Source organism: Taudactylus pleione, unplaced genomic scaffold (genome assembly GCF_031769625.1).
Source record: "Taudactylus pleione unplaced genomic scaffold, aTauple2 ptg000522l, whole genome shotgun sequence".
NCBI lineage: Eukaryota > Metazoa > Chordata > Amphibia > Anura > Myobatrachidae > Taudactylus > Taudactylus pleione.
Window position 1 is genome coordinate 2,371,803 of NW_028284924.1, and position 11,310 is coordinate 2,383,112.

Below are 11,310 nucleotides of genomic sequence, written 5' to 3' on the forward strand. Positions count from 1 at the left end.
CAACAGACCAAGATAACTGTTCTACCTTATTTGGACCCTACAATATGGGTTGGAATTTATGATCTGAGCAAAATGGGTTCTTTAGCAGACCATAGGGGTCTGAACCACATTTTTTTTTTTTTAATGGATCAAAAGCTGAGTACACACTTAGCGATGTGCACCCAGCCCGATGTCGCGTCTGGCAGGCAGCATGGCTCCCACTGACGATATCGCCCGTCGGACCTGCACGCGGGTCCGAGGGGCGATGTCCCTGATGACGTGCGGGAGCGCGCATTGTCGGTGACATAGCGAGTACACACTGGCCGATATGTTGTCCAATTCGGCGATCCGATATGTCGTCATATCATCTAGTGTGTACCCGGCATAATTTAGACATTGGGGTCAATCCAATTAGGGACGATGTCCCAAATGACTTTGCTCTCATGCCCCATAATCACGTATTTTAACTAAAATACTCAATTTGGGAACAAAATGGGGGCGATTTAATTGAATGGACCCCGTAATATACACACACATGTGGCCTGTATGGGTTGGGGACGGGATCTTGGTGCACAGAATCCCGTACGGTTGGAAATACTGACACTTGTACGTCTCTACTCCTAAACCTCCCCCCCTGCAACCAAAACCTACCCCCCCTCCCCGGCCAACCCTAACCCAGTCTAACCCTGACCCTAGTGCCTAAATCCTAACCCTAATACTTACCATCAGGATGACGTGTTCTGGAGCTGGGATTCTGACTGCTATCAGGATTCTATCATCAGCTTTCTGTGTGCCAGGATGCCGACTAAATCCAGTCTGTACATACTGTCACACTATGTTATTGCAATGCTCAGTATTTGTGCTAGTAAAATTCCCCCCCCCAAAAAAAAAGACAACTACATTTGTTTTGAACACATATCTAAAAAAAAAAAACAACAATGTATAACAAACAAGTTACTGAAAATGACCCCCTTTTCAGTCATAGGTGCATCATTTATTTACATAACTGAAAGAGATTCATCCATGTGACTAATGAGTTTCTACTAGATGCCGGGACGGTCTCTGCAGATAGTTTCCCTCTGGGTGGGGGTGGGTCACACAGAACCACAGTGGCTGTGTCTGAGAGAGCTCCCAGGTGAGGCAGACAGGTAACTGCCCACCTCCTGCTCAAGTGAGTCACCCGGGAGTTTCGCTAGTGACGTCACCCCAGGTGCTATATAACTCACCTGGAGCAGAGCTGGGGCTTGGCTTTGTGCAATAGAACCTGGGACTAAGCAGGAGACGCTGGTGACACAGCTGGGACTGGATTACAGAGCCTGATTATTACTCTCCAGCACCTTTGATCAGCAGCAAGAGAAGCTCTCCCCATTCAGACTGCATTGGTTTCGGTGGAAGGGGGTGGGAGCATAACAGCCAGGTGTAACCGGAGAACCAAAGTCGTCCTTGTTTATGATTCAGGGAGGGACCTGTCCGACCGGTCTGACCTGGTTATAAGGAGGAAGTGATTTGGGGTGAGGGCTGCTAAACGGATCCAGGGATCAGACCCGAAAGGACATCAAGGCCGAAGTTGATTCGCCCCCCCCAGCAAAGAGAATGGAGCTCTCCGCTGTGCTGAGACTGGGAGCGCTGCTGGTGGTCTGTCTCCTGCATAGTGCCCATGCTCAGGACCCAGGTGGGTGCCCAGGGACTGGTGTAAACTCTCATCTATTACACTGGTGTGTTCTCTGGGATGTAACAGGGGTACACGGCCGGACACTACTAGTACCTGGCGCTATACTGGCTCTCCTTGGGGCAGCCTGCATGTATCTGCTGCCCTACCTATGGCCCTAGGTGACCTGTGCTACTATATGCACTGCCAGCTTTCCTCCAGTGCCAACCTGCTTAGATGGGGGTTTTGGTTTCTGCTAGTGATCACATTATATTTTGTTCCATGTATTTTAGAAGTTGGGGTCTGTTAGCGATCCCATTATATATGGTGGAGGTTTGGGCTGTTTAGTGATCTTATTATGTTAAAGGTTGAGGGGGAGCTTGTAGTTATCCATTGTGTATGGGGGCAGGGGGGGGTTGTGATCCATTATGTGTATGGGGGGGGGGGGCTTAGTGATAACGTTCTATATTTTAGGGGATGGGTCATGTTGGTTGTCACACTATATAAAATCTATATTATAGAGGATGGTGGTCCCATTATATAAAGTGTATATTATAGGGGACGGGGGACCTGTGGGTGGTCCCGTTATATAAAGGTATATTATAGGGGACGGGGGTCCTGTGGGTAATGTTACAGTATGTGATGGATTCCTGCCTGTGACTGGCTGTGAGTCCTATGCAGGCTGGTGCTGGGCTGTGGCCAGTGAGTGCATAGAGATAAGGTATCGGGCTGATAAGGGAGTTTACACCTGTGCACCTGCATTATCAGGCGGCTGCTGCTTCTCCCTGATAAGCGCGTTACCTGGTGTGAGGTCGGCATTCTCCATGTACCGTTACCTCTCTCCCGCTGTCTGCCTGTACTCTACTACTAGCAACTTTATACACTTATTGTTTTGTTGTGGTTACTCACTGGCAGTCTCTGTACACCTTTTTTTGTTATACTTTATTATGGCTAGGCTAGCCCCTTCATTTATTCCTCTCATGGAGGCAGGTGGCCTCGGAGCTCAGACTAGCGAGTCTCCTCCAGGTTATATTGGGTGAGGCGCGGCTCTCTTACAAAATGGCGCCGGGTGGATCCCTCAGGTGGGCGACGCCGCCATCTTACTACACCTGAGTGACGTAAGTGGTTGGGGGGGCGTGGCTGCGCCAGAACACCTGGGATGCCGTGTACCTGTAGTGCTGAGCGCCCTCTAAGCCCAGGGGGCAATCTGGACTCGTACTATGGGGTCTATTTACTAAGGGACAGAGTGAAAAGTGGTCAGGTGCCAGCCAATCAGCTCCCAACTGTCATCTCACAGGCTGTGTTTGAAAAATGAGTTAGGGGCTGATTGGCTGGCACCTGATCACTCTTCACTGTCTCCTAACACTGCTTAGTAAATAGACCCCCTATGTCGCCAAACACAATCTGCTGCTGTTGTCTGTCTCCAGGCTCCTCCATTATACCCGGTGTATGTGCCACATCCTAATGTCATGTCAGGAGTTCTTCATAGATAAACATTATAGGCTGATTTTACTGGCTTGTGTTTTTTTTTTTTTTTTTTTTTTGTGAATATAAAATTTTTGGGTTTTATTCAAAATGTGTAGTGTGCCTGTAATCTATGAATGTCCTGATTATCCGTGTTGGGTCTCTGTGTAGTTTGCAGGACTTTAAAACCGCCATCGCCCCTTCTAAATGGCCCATGATTAAGGTAATATTCCTTGCCCAGTGTGTCACTAGTCGGTGTATATACTGCCGCTGTGTACTGTAACATGGAAGTTTATTTCTGGCTGCCCTCCAGACCTAACATGTCTTTACAGGATTACTGTAGGTCATTCCTCCATTCCGAGTCTTTTTGTTTAGTTATTTAATTCACTTTGTAAATTAGCTGACTTCTTTTGGATTATGGCAATGGTTCCCAAACTGTCCACAAGGCACCCTCAGTCCATGTTTTAAGGCTACCCATGCTTGAGGACATATGGCCTAAATCAAATGAACTGAATTACTAATTAATCCACCTGTGCTCAAGCATGGATATCCTTAAAACCTCGACTGTTGGGGTGCCTTGAGGGCTGAGTTTGGGAACCACTGGATGATTGGCTAGTGATCCATTGAAGCTGACATCTGTACCGTGGTAGAGCAGTCTTTTTTTCTGTCTATAAAGAATTAGGTCATCTGTGGGTGTTTAAGTTCATTAAAAAAATGGAATAAAGTCTGGTTTATGCTTGCTTTTAGGTTGCAAATGTCTCACCAGTTACCTGGGGAAGTGTGACGCAGCTGGTGGAAATGCACAGGCCTGCACTTGTAATCTTTCAATTGGTAAAGATTCACAACCGGTGGACTGTACTAAATGTGAGTATCCTTCTATATAGGTGTGTGGGAGGAGTATTAAGTGACTAGCCTTTGCCACTGCTCTGCTAATACTTATGGCTTGCATTTCTAGTGGTTCCAAAATGCTGGTTAATGAAGATAGAAAGTATTGGTACAAAAGGTGGCCGAAGACCAAAGCCTGCTAATGCTCTGGTTGACAATGACGGGCTGTACAATCCTGACTGTGAAGCTGACGGGACCTTCAAAGCTCGGCAATGCAATGGCACAGACACTTGCTGGTGTGTCAACTCTGCTGGAGTTAGAAGAACTGATAAAGGAGACAGTCAAAGCAAGAAGTGTCCTGAGCTTGTTAGGACTTTGTAAGTATCATCCTACTGCTACATATTGGGCTTATGCGGGCTGTGTGCTGCAGTGGTCAGGCATGTTGCGTTAATGGGGTAATGAGCCTAGATGCCTTAATGTGCTGGAAGAGATGGTCCTCTGCCATAGCAGTATGTATTAGTCTGGTGTGTACTGGATGAGCTTGCAGGTAACTGGGAAGTTATTGCCATGACACTCTGGTTGTTAGGGACTTAACCAGAACTTGTTGCCCCATAGCAACATTTTGAAGGGAACCCTCCACAATGCTTCTAGAGAAGCCTCTCTCCACTAGTTTGTTTTAGGACTTGCAAAGTTGCCCTAGTTCACATTATACCATAGTGCCACCAGTCCGTTATGCTGCCTTGTATTCCCCCACTTCACAATATGCCACACTGTAGTGCTGCCAGTACACATTATGCCACACACTGCCTCCAGTTGGCATTATGTCACACAGGAGATGGGGAAAACTTCCTAATGCAGTACACAATTTTTAGGGGAGATCTTAATTTAGGAACACTGTCCCTTTCTGTGACAGTCCTAATCTTGGAGCTCAATTCTTGCTCCCCAGTTTCACAAAGGCTGTAAACAAGGAGAAGCCCTGACAGTGCTGGGCTTACTGATTAGCTCAGCTGTGTCTGAGAGAGGAGCGTGGGAGATGGATTATATCGGTGTGGAGCTTTACTGAGAGGGAGTCTGAGAATGCCGCAGACAAGTCCCAATTTTCAGGGTCCGGCAATGGCCCAGACCCAATTTCTTGGCAGGGAATTTTGGGAGCTTGATAGCTACTTGAACTGGGTCTGGGGCCCTTAAGTCTCTAAGCCCCATAACAATGGCACCCTATGCACCCACTATAGCTGTCAATGCTAGTTGTGTATCAGTTTTGTCCTGTGAACTTTGTTTTTTTTTTTTTTTTTTTATAACCTGTCTGATTACATGGCCTACAGCCTTCGTTTAAACTATCTTTTCATACATGCAGGGGGTATTCTGTTACAGGCAATGTGCCGCAGAGCATATCAAAAGGTTACATGTGTTCCTGCACAACTCTGGGGTGTTGCTGCTCTGGAATGGCCCATCTTGTCTGTCCTGTCAACTTGAATGGCCCCCTAAGTTTTTTAAAATGTTAACTATTTACTATATTGGTGTCATGTCACAAAGATGCTTGTGGTGGGAAATGAATCGCATGGGATGGGGTGTGTAGATGTTGCCGTATGTTATAGCTATGAGGGGAATCTGTATGTAATACCGACAGTTGCGATCCTGTCGGTCAGAATCCCGACTCTGGGATCCCGACAGGGTTAACATACCGACAGTTGTTGGTCTGTATCCTAACCCACCCTCTCTCCCTACCCTAATGCTCCCTCTTTGCTCCCTAACCCCCCTCCAAAGGTGCCTGAACCTAACCTCCCCCACCCTGTTAGTTACCTTTTGTGGGTCTGTATTCTGGCACTGATGTAAGCTTCAGCATTCTAACTGACCAGGATGCTGAACACATACCCTATGAGGCAATTAGGTAGTTTTACACCTTGGGATACTAAAATTAGCAGGTTCTGTGATTAGTCTAAGCTTTAAAAAGTGTATATTTGAATGTGGTATTGCTGTACACATTGGGGGTCCTGTCCCCAGCTTTGTATACTTAGAGTATCTGACCTCTCCTGGCCATATTTGCCCTTATTCCATTTTATGTCCAGCTTGTTTATGTAGATTCTTTATGGGGCATGTAATAAAGGCACTTTTTTTTTTTTTGTCCCCACAGCTGGGTGGTGGTTCAAATGAAGCTTGCTGAAACTTTTAGTGGGCAAACATCTGATCTACAAATGTAAGTAATATATATATATATATAATTTTTTTTTTTTTTTTCTCAAAAGTGGAAACTTTAACTGTATCTTTCATTTCACAGGGCAATCACCAATTTAATTACAAGCCGGTACAATCTCTCTAAAAAATATATTGATAATATTGAGGTAAGCTATTTGAGGTACTTTTTTCTATGTATATATATTAGTGTCCGTGTCTACAGCTCTGTTCAAAGGGAAAAACCACAACAGAATTGGAGAAAATCAATATTACAATAACATAACATGGTTGGTGAGTTAGGATGACCATTGTATTTTGGCAGAAGAAAATGTGTGCGCACTCTGTCTAATGCTTGGAAGACAGACATGAACAGAATTCTGCAGCTTAAGAGGACAACTTGTACAGAACTGGGGGTGGAGGAAGGGGGGGGGGGGGTGTTAGGTTTCTTAACCATACCTCCAGACTCAATGGTAGGAATGCTGGACTGGTGACCTGGCTGAAACATTGGCCCACACATGAAACAAACCAATCAGCCCCGCTAAACCTTTCGTGAGGGCAGGAGGCCTTCAGGGCCAGGGTAGCACTATTCCTTGATGGTGGTGCAAAGTTAGCCCCATCCCTGGTTGCCTGTACTTAATTAGCTTGTATGATTCCAAATGGATCACTAGACCTATGGAAATTGGAATTTGTGATTCTAATTGCAGCTGACTCCCTCTAATGGTCAGCTCCTGCAAATGCATATTTTACTACTACAGGTTGAGTCTCCCATATCCAAAATGCTTGGGACCAGGGGTATTTTGGATATCGGAATATTCCATATTTTGGAATATTTGCATACCATATTGAACAATCTTTGGAACAGGGTCCAAATCTAAACACAGAATGCATTTGTTTATATGCACCTTATGCACACAGCCTATAGGTCATTTTATACTTTATCTGTAATTAATTTTGTGCCTTAAACAAAGTGTGTACACTGAACCATCAAAAAACAAAGGTTTAATTATCTGTCATGCTAAAAATATTCCGTATTTTGGAGTATTTGGATATGGGAAACTTGACCTGTACTGGCTGTTTCGTGAACCAATACATAGTCTACTGTATGTCCCTTTCTATCTCTAGATGCTTGTAAAATACATTGATTACTGACTCTTAAATATTAGCTACCCTTGTCAAACTTTGCATACGCTCAATTGAGATATATTAATGAGTACTTGTGTGCTGATTTGGCACTCCTTAAAACGGATTAACAAAGTTGCTCTCTCCACAGTTGGAAGGTCCTTACGTCTTCATTGATTTGAAGCAAAATTCTTCAACAAAAGCTCCAGGCGAAGTGGACATTACAGAAGTTGGCTATTACATGGAAAAAGATGTAAGCTATATACTACAGGCGTTTTAGTCTTATACTGACCTGCAACTGTATGCTAATGTCAGGATTAGTGTAATGTGTGGTTTTCTCAAAATGTACAGTTTTTAATGCCTGAGTTGAGTTTTTGCTCTAGTTTAATGGAGCAATCAACAAAATGTTGACTAGTGATGGCGGGTAACCTGTGTAAACTTTCTTATGCAGATTAAGGGTGATAACCTCATGCACGCAGACCAGAAGTTTGACTTGTCCGTCAATGGCAAAAGCCTTGCTGTTCAAGAGCCGATGATCTTCTATATCGACGAGAAGCCCCATGAGATATCTATGAAGCGCTTGACTGCCGGTGTGATTGCTGTCATAGTTGTGGTGGTGGTGGCAATTGTTGCTGGAATAGTTGTCTTGGTAGGTATTAAACACTTGTATAAATAAAAAAAGCTGCTAAAATGTATTTAAAGTAAAAATGTGACCAGTTAACGCATTGGACTAGGTTTAGCTTTATAAAGTATAAGCAGCCTCCCACTGTCAGGGCAAACCTTACTGCCTCCTACGGATTCTGTGTATACACAATCCTGCTCTTTGCTTATATCCAATAAGAGGGATTACTCTATGCTAGCTATGCACTACTTTCCCATAAGTACAGGGCAAGTCCCTGCTAGCTACAGATGTGTCCTTGTACATCTAGTCTCCTCGCAGGTTAAACAGCGCTTCTGGACTCGCCGAGCGCCGTGTGACTTTCCCTTCAAATGTATCTGATTTGCACAGCAATGTGAACAGGACACACAACAGCTTCTGCTGAGTAAAATGATATGCAGCATGCCTGTGTTCTATGTGCGCCTGCATGCAAAATGCTACGTTGGTGTCACAGCCGCTGACTCTATCATAGCGCTTTACATGCAGAGGCGCACGGAATATAGCCATGCCGCATATTTTAATAAGCAGATACTGCTTGTGCGCCCTACTTGTATCACTGACGCATTTGAAGAGCGTCTCATGAAAAGAGACTCTGCACTAGTCACGCATTCGGTAACATGACTTGTAGCGAACACTGGATGGATGTGGACACGACTGTGTACTGCTTTACCATAAGTAGAGGGGAAGTCCCTTTTATCACTCTGCTAGCTATGTACTCCTTTCCCAGATGTAGAGGAGAAGTCCCTACTATCGCTCTGATAGCTATGTGCTTTCCCAATGTGAAGTGTTGCTATTTTACATGCATCATTGGATGCAGACATGTAAAAATCTGTTGCAGTAAATGTGATTATACTTTTGCCTACTGACATACCTCTTCTTCTTTCATAGGTTCTCACCAGAAGGAAGAGGGGCCGATATGAGAAAGCTGAGGTAAGCTGTGTTGAATACCTGAATGCACATAATTATGGTCCACTAAAGTAACTCACCCCCTCGGTCAGTGTGCAAAATATCTGCTTTATGAGGAGTCTCCAAAAGTAACGTTCTTTCTTGGGCACTACATTGCTTCATTTGTGCACAAATTTGAATGAGGGCTTTTGTTATGCATTGTATAGAGCATTGGGCTATGCTAAAGAAATGCAGGAATTTACAGTATTGTCTATGTATTGTATAGGAAATAAGAACAGATTCAAACTGTTTAAGGTCAAAATTGATTGTGAATATGCAGTTGTGCTGGCACCTATTAGTGGTCTTTCTAGACTAACTACCGAAAATGTGTTGAACCAAATGATCCAACCAGAAAATTGCAGCCCTGTCTGTAGGTTTCCAGCCAAGAGTTTGCAATGTGGCTCCCCTGCTACTATGAAGTCGTTTCTGGTTGCAATCTAAAACTATCCTAAATGTACTACAGAAATCTAACTGCATTATATTTGTAGTTAAGATAGGTTTAACATGGGTTTATAACTTGTTGGTGGCAAGCAGTCTTAAACATTCTTTAAATACTTAAAGTGGGGATTCAATTGTTTGTACCAGTTTAACTTTTTTTTTTTAACGCACTTCTAGAGGCTGCGAGAGTCTGCTGCGGATAGTAGGCGTCTAATCGGAGCAACAATTTCATTGCTCCTATAGATGCCCATTAAGCCGGGTACACACTGGAGCGACGTCAGGACGATATGCTTTTTCATAACGACATGTCTCCTACATCGCTCAGTTGCACGCATGATTGCGTGCTACTGCAGTCCCCAGGTTTGATATGCTGTACATCAAACCTAGCGATCACTAGCAGCCAGTGCATTGTCAGTGAATGACTTGGCTTGTAGTTCTGTCCATTAAAGTCGTCCAGTATGGACGCACAATCGCTGTCCATGGCCATTCGTTCCGATGTCTGAACAAATGCCTGTCGCTTCAGTGTGCACCCAATCTTAGTTAGGCGCCTGGTGCAAACTATTGAATTCCTTAAACCCCTACCCCCTGAATGGCAAAATACACATATTTTAGTGTAAAGGTGGGTATCCACTACTAGAGATACAAACAAGAGCACGATTACGACATTGCAATCGTGCTGTCATTTGCATATCTAGTGATGTGCCTAGACAGTGATTCCCAACCTCTGTCGTCAAGGCACACTAACAGTCCTGGTATTAGTGATATCCATGATTGTGCACAGATGGTTAAATCAAAATAACTGAGGTACTAATTAAGTCACTTGTGCTAAAGTATGGTTATCCCTAAAACCTGTTCTGTTAGTGTGCCTTGAGAACCGTGGTTGGGAACCCCTGGCCTAGACTGAACGTTCAGTCCAGGCACATCAATCATCTCCGCACATGCTGAGCCTGATTGGATAGTCAGGTTGATCAGCATGTACGGGTGATAGATGTCGGAAGCGACCAGCGTGCACGCGCATCACTGGTCATTTCCGACCAAAGCATGCACGATTTGCAAGCGATTGCACGATAACTACGTCGTTATCATGCAATTGCTTGCTAAAATCTCCTAGTGGATACACACTCAAGTCCTAATCGTAATGCCTCCCTTAAGCATTACCTAACAGAACATTGTTAAATGACAATCGAACAGGTTCCCCCAGGGTATAGCATGTGCCAATCATTAATTTGTTTGCACAACTGAAGCCCAAGATATAGAAATTCTAATGTCCTGTTTGTTTCTGTTCTAGATGAAGGAGATGAATGAAATGCAGAAAGAACTCAACTCGTAGATATGTGGCTCTTCAAACTATGGAAAGATCCTATGTGATAATGCTAAGTACTCATGTACTTGATCAGTTAGTAAATGGTACCATCTGTAACTGGACCAACGTTGTGACCTTTTTTGTTTTTGGATGGAGAGATGTTGTAAAATATTTATATTGGGTGACTTGCTCAGCACCTGTTCCTACAGTGTATACGCTGTGAATTTTACTTTTTTTTTTTTTTTTTTTTGTAATAAGATCCTGTAAGTGTCTGAATTTTTTTTTATTAAAAGATGGGATGTTGTGATCCTACAAAATGGTGGTACTTTGGACCATGTTTTTACCTTTTTCAAGCCATTGGCTGGAGATGTTTCTGTCCTAGCTTTTGTTAGGGGGGGATAAGCAACTTGCCTGGTTTAAAATGTTTTTATGTAAATATTCTGTACTGAACCCTTTTTTTATGTAAAAACAATAAAGTTGAAAAAATATGAAGTTCCATTTGAATACAGTTTGTCATGCCCTGCTATTGAAAACATGATGCTATACCAGGGGTATAGAAAATGTGGCACTTCTAACTGCTGAGGAACTACACATTCCAGCATGCCTTGCCACAGTGTTGCCAAGATCTAACAGGAAAACTATAGCGGGACATATCTGTCCATCGGCTGTGCAGCACAGCCAATGCAATGTCTGAACAACTACATTCACCGACTTATCGCGGGTACACACTGGGCGACAGACACCAGATAAATTGGCCGA

General features: G+C 44.0%; 1 protein-coding gene across 1 annotated transcript; it reads left to right on the top strand.

Moving 5' to 3' along the window:
• The first annotated feature begins 1,215 nt into the window (after positions 1-1,215).
• On the top strand, positions 1,216-11,043 carry EPCAM (epithelial cell adhesion molecule). The gene is made up of 9 exons (XM_088450718.1): positions 1,216-1,651; positions 3,839-3,955; positions 4,047-4,293; positions 6,048-6,110; positions 6,192-6,255; positions 7,359-7,460; positions 7,659-7,856; positions 8,754-8,795; positions 10,537-11,043. The coding sequence occupies exons 1-9, from the start codon at positions 1,573-1,575 to the stop codon at positions 10,576-10,578; spliced, it is 954 nt and encodes a 317-aa protein (XP_088306844.1). The 5' UTR covers positions 1,216-1,572; the 3' UTR covers positions 10,579-11,043.
• The last annotated feature ends 267 nt before the right edge of the window (positions 11,044-11,310 follow it).